Source organism: Electrona antarctica (assembly GCF_951216825.1).
Source record: "Electrona antarctica genome assembly, chromosome: 11".
Lineage (NCBI taxonomy): Eukaryota > Metazoa > Chordata > Actinopteri > Myctophiformes > Myctophidae > Electrona > Electrona antarctica.
The window spans coordinates 39,263,460-39,278,773 of NC_136792.1; the positions used below are offsets into that span (position 1 = coordinate 39,263,460).

A 15,314-nucleotide genomic window follows, 5' to 3' on the forward strand; every position below is an offset into this window, starting at 1 on the left:
TAGTTGTAACCGGCAGCACTTGTCGGGAGCGATGGTGTTGTCTAACTAATGCCTGTCGGACTGTTAGTACGTCTAACGATATACACCCCGGGAGGCAAAGAGTTGATGGTTTGTAATGTAGCTGTAAAGACAGGATCGGGGGTACATAGCTACTGTATAGTGTATACCTACTGCAAAATCCTGAGTATAAACTCTCAACTCTGAGAGTGTACAAATGTAACATTTATTTGTACAACATTTGGTTACATTTGCACCCTCTTAGTGTTACAAATGGATTAGTCCCTATACAGTTGGAGGCCATCGATATTGTCCTTTTCTTTTTGCTGAGGTTTGCGTGATCTGCGCAAAAGGACAGTTAACCCATTTTGGGCGGGAACCCCTTTTGGTGTTTTAAACATTATGTTATAATTTAGCTATTGAAAAATAGCAGATCTACAAGCTCATAGCGCGCCACCGAGTGGCGCGCTACGAGCTTGTAGGTCTGCTATTTTTGAAAAATCCTGAAAATATTTATTTCAGAAAACTGGAGGATTTAGAAGGATTTTTTAAAATTTTGAGGTCAGGCCTAAATGGGTCAAATGATAAGGGACAATATCGGTGGCACCCAACTGTAGGCGTTTAGAGACTGGCTTGAGTCTACGGATGGATACATGAACGCTGCGGAGCGTTGTTCCCGCAGCGTGGATGTGCGCGGCGCGGCGCGTGCGTGTGTGTGTGTGTGTATGTGCGTGCGCGTGTGTGGACAGGAAGTACAGTCCATAAACTAAAGGGTTTCCAGCAGCCAGTCAAACAGGCTGGACAGAGGCCCGCCCCCCTCCTCCGCTTTCTCGCGGAGTTTGCAGAATTGAACCACGGCGTCGAACAGGTCAGCGATCCTCCACGCCTTCTGGGACACCAGATGGACCACCCTCTGGAACTAATGAACACAAACAACCAAACACACACCGTCAACAGACATATTCGTTTCCGTGTGGAGTTTACATTGTCTATGCCCGTGTTGCAGGAGATGTAACAGTAAGGAACCGAAGGCATGTTTTCATAGTCTCCGCCTGGATGAAGACTGTCCGTCAGTCTGTGTGTCCGTCCATCCGTTATAGCGTCACCAGGAGGTTGATTTTTACATAATTGTTTTTGTCCAAACAAATCAGTCAAATCAGTACACAGTAGTATCTCTATAGACATGTGATCAAGACGGATCTGTCAGATTTCTCATATTCCTGATTGGCTAAAATTGTCTTTTCAAGTTTTTCAAGTCATGAGCGCAGCATGCAATTGCTTTGCATGCACATTTCCACTGTTCCCAGGAAGAAATGCCAGCCTAATTTTTTCAAATCGGCTTCATGTTATGAAGCTATAACAGGCAGATTCACATTTTGCCCTATAGCTGTTATAATACAAATCTTTGATTTTCGCGTGGATTGGATCATTATGCCATACCCATTTACAGATGACAAGTTTTCCACCAGTGTTTTTTTGAGCCTATGCACAGCTTTGAGTGTTTGTAGCAGGGAATGCGATGATTTGATTGGCTGGGCACGGAATGTGATGTATGATGACGTATGATGACAAGAGGAACCCTCACTTCACTACAGAGGAGCCTGGTAGAGGAGCACATTTTTCTAGTTTGTATCATTTTTGAGGGGCGCTAGCCCCTCCTATGTCCAGCTTTGAGGGTTTGTGTAAACACAAACATTGTCTTAACACAAACATTTAAGACAAAAGTGAGGACGCAAATTGTGATTGGCCAGAATGAGATGATATATGATGATGATGTATGATGATAAGAGCACCCCTCACTTCAAACGGGTGTGATTTTTGTTATTAAAACGCAACCCACCTTGGACACCCCATTTTCTTTGGACTTGCTGAAGTAGAGGCCAGGCAATCCGAGCTCAGAAGCAGCGATCCACTGCAGAGCCACTCTCAGCTCCGAGTCCACACACTCCGATTCCAGGTCACAGTTGACCACCAACAGCTCCCCGGCACCGCTGCTGCTTCCCCCGGTGGTCCGCACTGAGCTGCTGCCGTCTGCGGGGCGACAGGTGAAGGTGACGGGAGGTCACCTCATGCACGACTCATCATTACCCATTGAGACCTGAGGACCAGATTCTACAAAATGTCTTCCAAATCCTGACAGTTTTCTGAAAGACGTATCAGTGGTGCACTAGCACTCAAACCCTTTCATGTCAAGGACCCACAGAATTATCTGCGTTTGGCCGCGGACCGCCATTTGAAAATATGTTGTTCCAGGGACCTCCCAGAACCAAAGATTTGAGTTAAAAACGTTCACTGTGAAAGAATATATATTCAAAGATTTGCACACAATTTCGCGATTTTTCAAAAATAGCAGATCTGCTATTTTTCAACAGCTAAAGTTTAAAATAATGGTTAAAGTGGTTAAAAGCTAAGGTGACACAGATGCGTCCTCAGGTCAAAATGGTTAACCTCCCCCCTCAGCCAAAACATCAATCTTGTTACATTCTTGCTTCTAGTGTTCAGCTTATTCATACACATAGAGTAAATCTCATTTTCATTCAAGGTTTATTAATTCCCCAAAAAATACTCGTGTAATTAAACTCATTTGCAATGTCGTCGAGTAATGCAATGCGGTATATATGTAAAACAACATCACAATACATCAGAGGATTAGGGGGAAGAGGGCATACATGTGAAGTAGCCTATAAGGGTTAAAAATAGAACCGAAGATATCTAAAAACAGTTACATATTGTGGGCATCTGTTTGTTACTTCCTCCCCCCCCCCACACACACATGCAGCGCCAATGATCACAATGCGCTGTGAGCAGCTTTACAGAGCCCCTAAGGGGACATTAGATAGTAGATTCTTTTTTCAGGTGAAGTTTTTTTCCAAAGTCGACATTGAAATGTCCCCTTATATTTCAAAGTCGACTTTGAAAGTTCAAAGTCGACTTTGAAAGTTCAAAGTCGACTTCGAAATGTCCCCTTAGGGGCACTATTTCAAAGTCGACTTTGAAATGTCCCCTTAGGGGCACAATTTTTTTTCCTCCTGAAAAAAAACAACAACTTCACACACAGCCGTTTTTTTTCTTCTCCTGAAAAAAAAAATTTCACCTGAAAAAAAAATCTACCGTACAGCTTGTACTGTAGATCCGTATTTTGTGCAAGTGACACCATCGACTACGAAAGAGTGTTGCTCACGCCTACTGTATGTCATTACCAAAGCAACCAATTAATGCAGATGCCCTGAATACACAGATCCGATCTGATAGCTCGCAAATCAACAGTGTGGACACTGTCACTGTGGACTGACTGTCCACTGGACAGTCAGTCCTAAAGATCAGATTCCAGAAACAAATCGGATTTGTCTGCAGTCTGAACAAAGCTGTGAAGAAAGCTGATGCTTGTTTCTTCAGACGTTATTCATAATCTGATCTGAACGACATGGTGTTTTTTTTTGGTGTTTTTTATTAGCTCCGATTCAAGTCTTAATCTTAGTGTATTTATAAAACAGCAGGCCTTGTTCAATCACAGATGTTCATCTTTCGGGAGTGATAAATCTACTTTTCATGGACCAACCAACGCACGACAGTTTGATTCAGGAGCAGAATAACAAAGGAATTATTTAATCATGACGTATTTAAGACGGCACAGTTTGTTTAGAGCCTGGAGTAGAAGACAATCTCAGCTCTTCAAGTAGGTCCATGTCTGGTCTGCTGTTACAGGCCCAATGTTGTATTTTTATTTATTTCTTTAACTACATTTTTATCCGACGATTTTGTAATCCATTTTTTCACCCAGTGTCAATTATATAATGTAATCCTGGGCTCTACACTCCCTCTGCCAACCTGGGGAGAGCAACGGACTGACCTCATGCTTCCTTCAATGCATGAGGAGTCCAAGCCGCTTCTTTTCACCTGACAGGGGGGAGTAGCGTGTGGAAGGACCACTGATTACTGCATGTTTTTTTTTCAATCAATCAATGTGCTCATTAAAGCAGCACAAGGACTTCATTATGCCACTTACCAATAACCTTCTCCTTGCTCCTTTTGAGGTGGCCTTTCTCCGTCTCCTCACTGTGGGAAACAAAGTAACATTACATCTGATGAGTGTGCCTGTCCATCACTACAAGCCAAATATTACACAAATGGGCAAGCAAAAATTACACCTCAATGAAGGCAAAAAGGGGGTCTCCTGACTCCCATGAAAACCAAACTAGTCACCATGGGTGACCGGGCGTTCGCAGCCAGGGCTCCATACTTGTGGAATGCCCTACCCCAGAACCTGAGGGACGCAACCTCAGTTGCACTTTTGAAATCACTGTTAAAAACCCACCTATGCACACAGGCTTTCCCCTAGATGTATTGTATTGTCTTCATTATGTGGAATTGTTGTATTTGTATTGTTTATTTATTTCTTCTGTGTAATGCTGTAACGCTTTATTTCTATATTGTTTTATTCCAGTAAGTGCCTCTTAACTGATGTATTGCCTTTTTATATGCCACTGGAAAGCACTTTGTAACTCTGTTTTGAAAAGCGCTTTATAAATAAAGTTTATTATTATTATTATAAAAATGCTTCCTTCCTTCTCTGAAACAAAGGAGAAAATGTTTAACTAGTTCAACCCACGTTAGCAGCACTAGAATTGAGGTACTACATGCACACCACTACGGATGATCCACCGTGAGGCTTTCTGAGCGTCTAATGTTCACAACCTTTTTTGATACCGACATGATACTGACCATGATGCCGACATGATACTGACCATGATACTGACCATTATACTGACCATGATACCGACATGATACTGACCATGATACTGATCATTATACTGACATGATACTGACCATCATACCGACATGATACTGACCATGATACTGACCATTTAACTGACATGATACTGGCCATGATGCCGACATGATACTGACCATGATACCGACATGATACTGACCATGATACCGACATGATACTGACCATGATACTGACCATTTAACTGACATGATACTGGCCATGATGCCGACATGATACTGACCATGATACCGACATGATACTGACCATGATACCGACATGATACTGACCATGATACTGACCATTATACTGACCATGATACCGACATGATACTGACCATGATACTGATCATTATACTGACATGATACTGACCATGATACTGACCATTTAACTGACATGATACTGGCCATGATGCCGACATGATACTGACCATGATACCGACATGATACTGACCATGATACCGACATGATACTGACCATGATACCGACATGATACTGACCATGATACTGACCATAATACTGACATGATACTGACCATGATGCCGACATGATACTGACCATGATACCAACATGATACTGACCATGATGCCGACATGATACTGACCATGATGCCCCTATCCAATATCCAGGTCCCTTACCGCCCCCAACATCCAATTCAAATGTAAGCTTTATTTTTGGCCATGATACTGACCATGATACCGACATGATACTGACCATGATACCGACATGATACTGACATGATACAGACATGATGTGACAGGGCCGTCATCCTTTAAAATATACAGTATTGCTTCCAGTGCCTCCAGAACTTCTCTGTACTGCCCCTGAGGGGCTGTACTGCCCCGTTGAGAAACTGGCTGTGTTTGGGGTAGGGAAGGTGGGGAGAGTCACTCCCGTTGGGGGCTCCTCAGGTGAGCCAGTAGGAGTAGGGTAACAGCAGTGACAAGCAGTGGGAGGAACATATTGGCATAACGACTTAATAGGGAGGAAAAAGGAGTAAAAAAAGAAAAATAGAATTGAGTGATAATCTGTCAGTCATCATGCTTGGTGCAACATGGTAAACACATCAATGTCTTCAATAATAAAATCATTTGTTGGTATCAGAGTCAGTCCACAGTGACAATGACAGCTTTGCTGTGACACTCACCAAATAAATGTGCTTTGGCTGCTGGGCACATCCGAAAAAGCATCCAGGTCTGCCAGACCCAAACTGGATGCGCAGCTGGTCGCGTTTCTGTAAACAAACAAACAAACAAACATATAATAGTATCATTAGTATCATTCATATCTTGTCTGCAGACATCTGATCTGATCTGGTCCCTCACAGGAACAATAAGGCCTGTCAATGAAGGTCACGTCGCTCATTAGCTACTAATGAACGTATAAATAGCAGCTGCATCTGTTGCTTGCCCGGTTGGACAGTGGCTGTCGGTCGGTCAGCCCCGTCCAGTGATGGCAGGGCAGGGTAGGGCAGGCTGGCTGGTGGAGAGCTGAAGTGGACAGACGTGTGGCCCTTGTGTTTCACAGCATGTCGGTGATCAAGGGGGTGACAATTGACATTTGGACATGTGGCCCTTGTTTTTCACAGCATGATGGTGATCAAGGGGGTGACGAGGCAGCAAAATAAACAAGTGGATGGACAGGCCACAGGGAAGGGGGATCCGCAGGGCACGGTTGGATTTGCTGGTGCGATGGAGGCGGGGGCAGCGGCAATGTAGATAATGTCCTCAGTTTATTTTTGTTTATAAATGGAATGGTGCATTGATATAGCGCTGGTATCCAAGGTGCTTTATAGATAGCATTATATTCACCCATGCACACACACATTCATACAGATTCATAGATTTAACAAGGTTATGGTTTGGGACGGCTGTGGCTCAGGAGGTAGAGCAGGTCATCCAATGATCCGTGGGTTGGCGGTTCGAATCCTGGGCAAAACACTGAACCCCACATTGCCTCCAATGAGTCGGTTGGTCCTAGCTTGCGGGAAGTGAGGACGCTGGTGTCGACTGTTTGCCGCTTCACCTCCCAATGTATGAATGATTGGACCATTGTAAAGTGCTTTGAGCACTATTCAACCCATTATGGTTAAGATTACGTTTATAGGCATATATTTTCTGAGGGTGTGATTTGGATTAACGTTATAGGATTAGGCACAGTAAATACTGACTCGTGCACTGTCCAAGCGGACAGAGCCGAGTGGCCATTTACTCCCATTTCAGCCAATCAAAAGCCGAGGCAGTCATTCGTCAAAATATAGAACTATCGCGGCTGGTGCATGGGCGACACCAAGACATCAGGGCCTTTTCTGCTACAGTGAAAGCATGATACTTCCTCTACCTCAGCAGTCTCAGCAGGCTGTTGGCTTAAAGGAACTACAACATGCATTTTAAAACTGTTTTTAATATTTAATATCATATTGTTTATGTACATATTTCTAATGGTTTTATGCCTAAATCACCACTCTGCTATAACCAGTCCATGTAATTTCTTTATGGCTTCTTTAGCAGTTTTAGCTGCAGTACCAAATGCAAATTACCAAATGCAAATTTGGAACTGAAGACTGAAGAGGGGGAGGAATTATACAAAGTAGGGTGATACAGATGACATCACGCGTACGACCAAATGTTCCTGAGACCCTATAGAGAAAACCTTATTGTTCAAATTGCGTATTTGTGGGGATAGAAAAGTAAGAAAACACATACAACACCAACAATTTCATGTTGTAGGACCTTGTATTTATTTTTGTAGGGACCCAGAAAGAAAAAAGTGACTTTATAAGAAGCAGAGAATGATGCATTAAATGCTCTGAAGAACTGTGAACGCTTGATATGATGAGAAGCAGTTTGAGCCAAACACACACAGCACTGCATGCTGCAGGCTCTCTAAGCCTGGTCTTTGGCTGAATGCAGGCATGGCCAGCTATATGGAGCGGGCTTTGTGGCAGTGGGCTGTCCGCCATAATGTGCAGCGCCTCAGCACTCTTGTGTTTAAACACTGCATCACCAGAGCGCAAACTGGCACTGGCAGCCACAGGGACAGCACAAGCATTAGCAGCGATGGGCCAATGGGAGTGGGGTGAGCGTGGGAGTAGAGCGGCAGTTGGAGCAGTATGGTTGTGGACAAGGAACAGCGATTACTGACCCCTCCTCGATCAGCTGGACAGAACTACCGGTCGTCTCCTCCTGTGGGTCGTCTTCGGGGCCGACGTGCGACCAGCTCCCCGTGCTCTCCTCACTGCTAGCACTCATAGAGCGTTTGTCCTTCTCCTCCTCCTCTCTCGCTGCCACTGCCACTATGGGCCTGTCCCCGTCACTGCTAGGGAGAGGGCATACCGCAAGACGGGTTGACCATCCACCAACCGGCTGCTTTTGCAACCGCTGTCTGCAGGGCCGGATCTACCATATGGGCACTTTGGGCATGTGCCCAGGGGCCCTTGGGCACCAGGGGCCCCTCAAAAAAAAAACTTTTGATTTTTTTTTTTAAGTGCAATTGTGTGTAAAGCAGCAACAATGCGCTAGATTGGCTGTCACTCTGGGGGGGTAGGCGACCGGAAATAGGCCAATATAACGGCATAAAACTGCCCCAAAACGGCTCCAAAACAGCAAAAATGTTGCGCGCGCGTGAAGGGGGGGGCCCTTCGAGCTTCAGTGCCCAGGGGCCCTCAGAGGTGTTAATCCGGCCCTGGCTGTCTGTCTCTGATGATGATGCATGTGTCTGATGATGTGGGTCTAGCGAGCTGATGACATTCACAATGCGTTTTCTGCTTCAATGTAAGAGTCCTTTGAACTGACAGTTTCACATTTGGACCCTTTTAGAATATATTAAAACTAAAATAAAAGAAGTCATGGAATGTTAAAACGTTCTAAACTTTGTTTCTCACCAGTCACCACAGCCAAAACTCTTTTTTTCTATTTTTTATTCCAGGTATCAATTCATTGTCAGTTGTAGTTTTTTGGTCCATTTTTCTTTCTCTCGAGAAGACAAACGTAATCACTAATCACTTAAGTCAATGACCGAGGGCTGTAATCTTCTTGAATTCCATTGGGAAATAAGGTTTTTATTGACTTGGCAAGTCAATCAGTTGCACTTGCAGTCATACACAGGGGAGGGGAGTCAGGGACACAGCCAGATGCACTCTACTCCATCTCTGATTACATTTATTGTCAATTGAAAAGTTGCTCACCCAGTGATTCTTCTCCTCTCAGTCTCAAATTGCCATTGAAGCTTTCAGTAAAATAGGTGTTGCAATTATCGAATTGTCCACATCGCACTTCGCAAATCCTGACCTGCACTGCTAGATATTGGCATTTCTTTCCCTTATATCATTAGTACGGGCTTCATTACCTCATAGAATGTGCAGAATTGGCAGAATGTGCAGTGTGCATTGAGAGACCACTTGGGATATGTTCAGACTGGGTCGAGGATATGGTCAGATTTTTTTTATCCAGAAAGGAATCCGATCAAATCAGGGGGGAAAAATGCCCACATGCAAATGGTAATGAGATTTGAACCTGAGGGCTGGTTCATATATTCATAGCAAATTTAGAAAATGTAGCTTGGCTATAAAATAGGACATAAAACCAGGGGGAAAAAACTCTTAAGTGCATATAATGTTAATTTATCCCCGCAATTATAGCACTGAAACAGGATGCCCGGCGCCTGAAGAGGAGTGTTCCAGTGCATCTTTACAGCTTTATATCAAAATCGACCGGCAGAAGCCAAGCACATACCTCTACTGCGCCCAGGTTGATAGGCAACCTTCAATGTCCCTCCAGGCACAAGGCGGCTTTCTTTCCTGCCAGTTTTCTCTGAAAAACTGATGGATCTTTGTCAAATCCATCAGATGAGAATAGTGATTTTTGATAGTGATTTTTTGACATATTACCATTTCTGGCGAAACAACATCTCCAGCTGCTAGACTACAATATGCTTTTGGTTTCGTCTCTGTGAAGCGTGTGACACACACGGAAGCGGGGCTCATACAGTTGATGTGAAGCATGGCGCCGAGGTACCTATATGACCACTAGAGGGGGCAGCTCTCAAAGTGTTAACATAGAGCACCGAAGTCCTGACGTCACTGTCAGTAGAGGGCGCCAGTCCACAGGTTTGTGTACTTTTTATTTGCATTGAAATCCCCATAGGGGGATTTTAGATCTCTTCATATAAGAACTGTATTTGAAAAATAAACCGATCACCCCGGCCTTTTCACTCATATGGATATGAAGCATCGACTGAAGGTGGAAATGTATACAAATATACCCAAAGAGTAACACAATAAGCGCTAGAAACGAGTCAAACAACCCAGAGACTACATTTCTGGGTAGGCGGGGTGGCTGCAGCTGCCCGTCGCACAACATAAACTGACATGATAATAGTTTTTATTTTTATTTTTTATTGATATGTAATGTTTCGTGGTTAGTACGAGTCGAGTCACCGCCGGCTGAGCTTACGTCAACGAGGAATCTCACGAACGCAATGTGTTGACAGCTGGGTGTGACGTATATTAGCAGCGACATTGCTTTCATATGTAGTTTCAAGGCTTTTGCGACCAAATTAATTCCATTTTCTCCAGAAACTGGCTGTATCAAATATGAATGGACATCATTAACGACGCACAGCCATCCCCCTGACAGAAAGGCCGGGATGATTGGTTTATTTATGAAGCGACCTAAAATCCCCCTATGGGGATTTCAATGCAAATGCAAAAACACATGAACCTGTGTACTGGCGCCCTCTACTGAAAGTGACGTCAGACTTCGGTGCTCTATTGGAGGCACATTTTTGCAAAAGATTACTCCTACATATTTTGTCCAAACATCACAAACGTTCCTGACGTTCCTGTTCCCTGCAGGAACTCCGAAAGGCAGCGCAGAAGTGCAATTCATGACGTTAAAGCACCCCCCCCCCCCCCCCCCCGAATGTAATATTGCAATTATACAACTATGTATGTATACAACTAAGAATCTGATAGCCACTACGACCACAAATGTCCCAAGAAACTCGCTAGCCTAGCCACCCAGTCTGCTGCGCTCTGGGAGAACAGAGCAGCTGATTTCTGTGTTTCTTTGTTCCATCATGCTCGTTTAAAGCACGGCTAGAAGGCTGTTTCAACCGATCAGATTGCTCCCTCGAAACGACCTGTGTATAATTATTTGTTTGTTATACGTTTTAAGTTTGCACTTAGATGCTTTACTTTAAACCTTTCGTTTATTTTTTCCCTTTTTTATTATCGGTCAAAACCATTAGTGGTCTCTAGGAGTCTTCATAACTAGGATCATTATTGGACCCCAGAATCTGGCTTTAGTTGGGCTTTAGTTGCAAATGTGGTGATTCTAAAAGGTACGGACCTTTCCGTTACATTATCCATTTCCAAAAAACAGTGGCACTGACCAGCTAACACCTAAGCACCTATTCCTGACTCTGAAGAGTAGGTAATCCTCCTAATCACAAATAATTGCAGAGCCTTTATACCCAAGGGTGTCATGTGTGACGTTTTTACTCTTTCATCCACGTTTTCCCATGTGGATCAAGATGAGTTCAATCACTAGTACGGACTGGATAAAAGATGAAGCCACTTAAAGCATCCTGCATAGAGGGCCATCACTCAGTCAACAGCCTGGCCAAGGTTCTATCAAACACCACACAACACTAAAATAGATGACTTTTTCCTTTGTGAATAAATTCTCTGTGTTCCTTCCTGCTGCTTTGTGATCAGAAAAACATATAGGCTAGCGTTGCTACACGCAAACAATCTTCTATTGCTGAGAACAGTATTGTTGAATGTCCCTTTTCAGAAACGAACAGTAAACTAAAGAAACCTTAAAAAGAACTTTCTTTTTTTCTGCTGAAAATCTTTTGAATTTGCAATGCTAACACACACACACACACACACACACACACACACACACACACACACACACACACACACACACACACACACACACACAGTGGGCTTACCTGCCGGCTGCTTTATCTCCACACCTTGGAGCTGACGCGTTTGGAGTCATGTCCCGAGGGAGACCTTGTGCCCTGGTATGGACCGCGATGGTTTCCTCATCCCTTTGATCTGTCTCAATATGGATTAGAGGGACATCTCTTGAACCCCTCGTGGGGCGTGGTGCAGCACTGTCATTGATCCTAGCAGCCTTGGCTCCGGTCACAGCCTGTTCTTGGCTAACCTTGCTCTGACTACAACTCGGTCTCGACTGTTTGAACCCTCTCCTCCTTTCTCCTACGGGCGCGTATGGCCTCGGCTGCCACCCTACGGCACTGCACCCTGCCCCCCCGTCCTGCTGCTGACTCCCCAGGGCAGACTTCCCGGTCTCTACGATGTCGGCCGCCAGGCGGTTGGCAAACTGCTGGACGTGAGGCTGGGAGGAGTCTCCCGCTGCCTCCAGCTCGATGCTGTCCTCTGGGTCGGCGATTATCTTGTTTTTCCTCATCAGGGACTCGATGGAGCTAGACCACGTTTCGTGGATCAACATGTCGGTGATCTGGTCAGAGTGTCCTCTTTGGTACAGGCAAGAGTCCGACTTGCACAGACCCGCACCCGACACAGAGATGTTCGGGTAGATGTTGAGCGTGTCTCCGTGCACGTTGCGTGCAAACCCGTCGAACGAGTTGGCTTTGATGGGAGAGTTGACCGTCAACCGCGAGTCCGAGGCGCGGCGGTCCGGGACGGAGGACTGCCGGATACAAAAGGCTGTTCTGGGAGAAGGGGGGAGGAGACTGTTGCTCCACTCCCTAGTCTTGGCCACGCCAAACTCTCTGTTCTCCTTGTCCATGTCGCGAAGCATGAACCTGTAGAACTCCTCCGAGATGCTCTCTGTGCTGGACTGCTTCGAAAGGCAGGAGTTTGTCCTGACGTTGAGGTGGCCGTTCTTCTTGGTCGCGGCCTGCTGCACCGCCGCAGCCAGGATGTTGCTGGCGTTCTTCCCCGCGTAGTAGTCGAGCAGGAGGTCGAATCCCCGTCCCTCCGTCTCCATCTGGTTCACCATGAAGTGCGAGAACTCGTCCGTGATGCTCTCACAGCTGGACTGCTTGGAGATGGAGCTTCCCCGGCTCAGGTTCTGACCCAGCCGATTGCCGGGCCCTAAAGTGTTGGGCGTACCCGAAGGGTCGTGTTCTTCCGGAATGCTCTCGTAGCTCGCGGGCTTGCCTCGGCTCCATCGCTCGCACTGTAGCCTGCTCCGAGGCTGTCCGGGTTTGGTGGTGTCCACCACGTTGAGTTCGGGACAGTTCATGATCCTGGCCGTGACCTCAGAGGCGAACAGGGCAAAGGGATCCTGTGGCTCGTCCGGGTTGACCGTCTCGTCGACCACGCGGTTCACCAGGCGCTCCATCAGCTCCGGCTGCTCCTCCGTTTTCCTCTTGATCTCGCTGAGGCGAGGGGCACGGTGCTTCTTGGAGGCCGTGCTGCCGTTCTGGCCCTCCTTCCTCCTGAGCGCAGATCGGCAGGTGGGCAGGAGGCAGGCCTCGGGTCCGTCGGAAGCCCCTTTTAGGGCACAGAACCACGGCTGCTTCCCGGTGGAGTTCTCCAGGCAGATTGCGGCCAGTTCGGTGGCCATGGACACCACTGTTGTGGCCAGGTCGTCGGCGAAGCAATTAACGGGTGTCTTGGTCTCCGAGTCCATCCGGAAAGACAGCAGAGAGCTGCAGGAGTTGATGGAGGACTGTGGCGTCAGGGACGACTGTCTGCTGTCACTGGGCGTCCCAAAGCGGCCTCTCCTTGAGAGCGAGATCTCACTCAGAGGTTCTCGAGTAACCCCTTTCCCCTGCTGGCTCTGGTGTTGATCAGAACAGTCCTTAGCAGATGATGACATTAGCTTTGTTTGGCCCTGTTTGAAGATCTGCTGTTGCTCTTTGTTATGTGCAACACTGGAAGAGCTACAGGCATCATGTCTTTTCTCCACCAGCATATAATTCTCCTCCTTCATTCCAAGGGCCATGGTGAGCTTACCTGTGCTGTGGTGCATGCTACTCTGGCTCTCACTACTATTAGGCGGGCTGTAGCCAATCAAGTGTGATTGACTGATTGTTTCCCTTCCCACCTTAGACATAGTTGTCTCTCTCATACAAATGTCTCCCTCTTGTGTGTCAACTGACCCTCGATTGCATCTGGAAACGTCTGTTATTTTCCTCTGCGTCAGGCAAAGGATGTCAAAGAGCAAATTGTTCACGCTATCCTGGAGGAAGCCGTCTATATTGGGAACGTCTTTTCCCGGTCCTTCAAGTTCTTTTTTCTTCTTTGCCTTCTCCAGAGCGTGCTTAAAAAGGCTGTCTGCTACTTCGCTGATGAAATCATCCACCTCAGTTTCATCCATGTAGGACTTCTTGGGGCATGTGATGCCGTCCACTATCCTGTTGTGGGTGGCCTCCAGTAGGTGAGCCACACTCTTGTAGCCCTGCGGCTGTGCCAGCACCTTGGCAGCCTCTCTGTGGAGGACCTCGGCGATGTTGGCGCGGAAGGCCTCGACGCCGGTGCCCTCGGCCACGCTGCAGTGGAGGGTGAAGGCCGCCGAGGCCTCGGCCGCGGACATCAGCCCCCGAGACGCCGTGTAGACCTCGGACGACGACTCGCCGTCCGAGTCAGCGCTGTCGGCGCCGCCCGTCTTCTCCTCGGTCAGGTCCACCGCAGCCACAACGGCCCCCGCCACCTGCGCCATGCCGCTCATGGCCGAGGAGAAGGAGTACTCGCCATTGTCCTCTGGGTCCTCTTCTTCGGGATCTTCCTCCTCTGATGCAGACTCTGTCATGATCTGCTCCGTCACCTGTGGGTTGGTGACGGTGCCGATGACGTTGGCAGCGCAGGCGATGGCCACCTCCACGGGTTTGGAGTTCTGTCCTTCTCTTTGACAACAATGGTGGTTGTGTGGCGGAGGCTGTGATCTGGCTTCAGGTCCCTCTATGTCTGTGGTAGAAACATCTTGCTCTGCGGCAGGTACCTGCTGGGAGGTCTGGGGGGTGTCCGGCCACTCCGCGGCCCCCTCGCCGCTGTCCGGGCTCTGAACTATAACGATCTTAGGGAGTTCAAAGGACAGTGTGCGCTGCTTCGAAGTAGTCTCCGTAGTCTGCGGGATGCCGTTGTTGGAGGCTGAGGTTGGGCGACTGGAGATGGAAACGCTGACGGCAGCCTCGGAGACGAAGGAGGTCTCGTCCCGAGACAGGCGGATGAAGGCATCTTGCAGCACGGACTCGGCCAGGTTGGTGGCGTAGTGGCCCGCCGACTCCCTGACGTGGACGCTGCTGGCCCTCAGAGAGCCCCGCCTCTTAGAGGCGGTGGCGCTCGATGCGGTCACCTCGACGCCCCCGCTGTCCCGACGCTCGCCCAGCCGTCCCATCTGATGAGGCCCGGGTATGATGCAGTGATGATGCTGAGCCGTCTCCGACAGCCTGTCTGCTGCATCGTCGCCTCTCTCTTGCTCTGTGGAGAACGAGAAGACAAAGTGGACGGTCAGGGAGTGATCGAAACATCTGTTACATCGTCACATCACGAACAGAGCACATTGATTGATTGAAGATGTTATTCAGAAAGGGTACATTTCAAA

The 15,314-nt window shown here is 47.3% G+C and overlaps 1 protein-coding gene across 1 annotated transcript in view; it reads right to left on the reverse strand.

Moving 5' to 3' along the window:
- Positions 1-487: 487 nt before the first annotated feature.
- Positions 488-15,314, reverse strand: part of sphkap (SPHK1 interactor, AKAP domain containing) — a 50,177-nt gene continuing 35,350 nt past the window's right edge. Inside the window, exons 8-12 of the mRNA XM_079514339.1 lie at positions 11,725-15,190; positions 5,912-5,998; positions 4,004-4,053; positions 1,838-2,028; positions 488-916 (exon numbers count right to left, since the gene is read on the reverse strand). Of these exons, the coding sequence (XP_079370465.1) occupies positions 764-916; positions 1,838-2,028; positions 4,004-4,053; positions 5,912-5,998; positions 11,725-15,190 (3,947 nt within the window). The 3' untranslated portion in view covers positions 488-763. The remainder of the gene's footprint in view (positions 917-1,837; positions 2,029-4,003; positions 4,054-5,911; positions 5,999-11,724; positions 15,191-15,314) is intronic.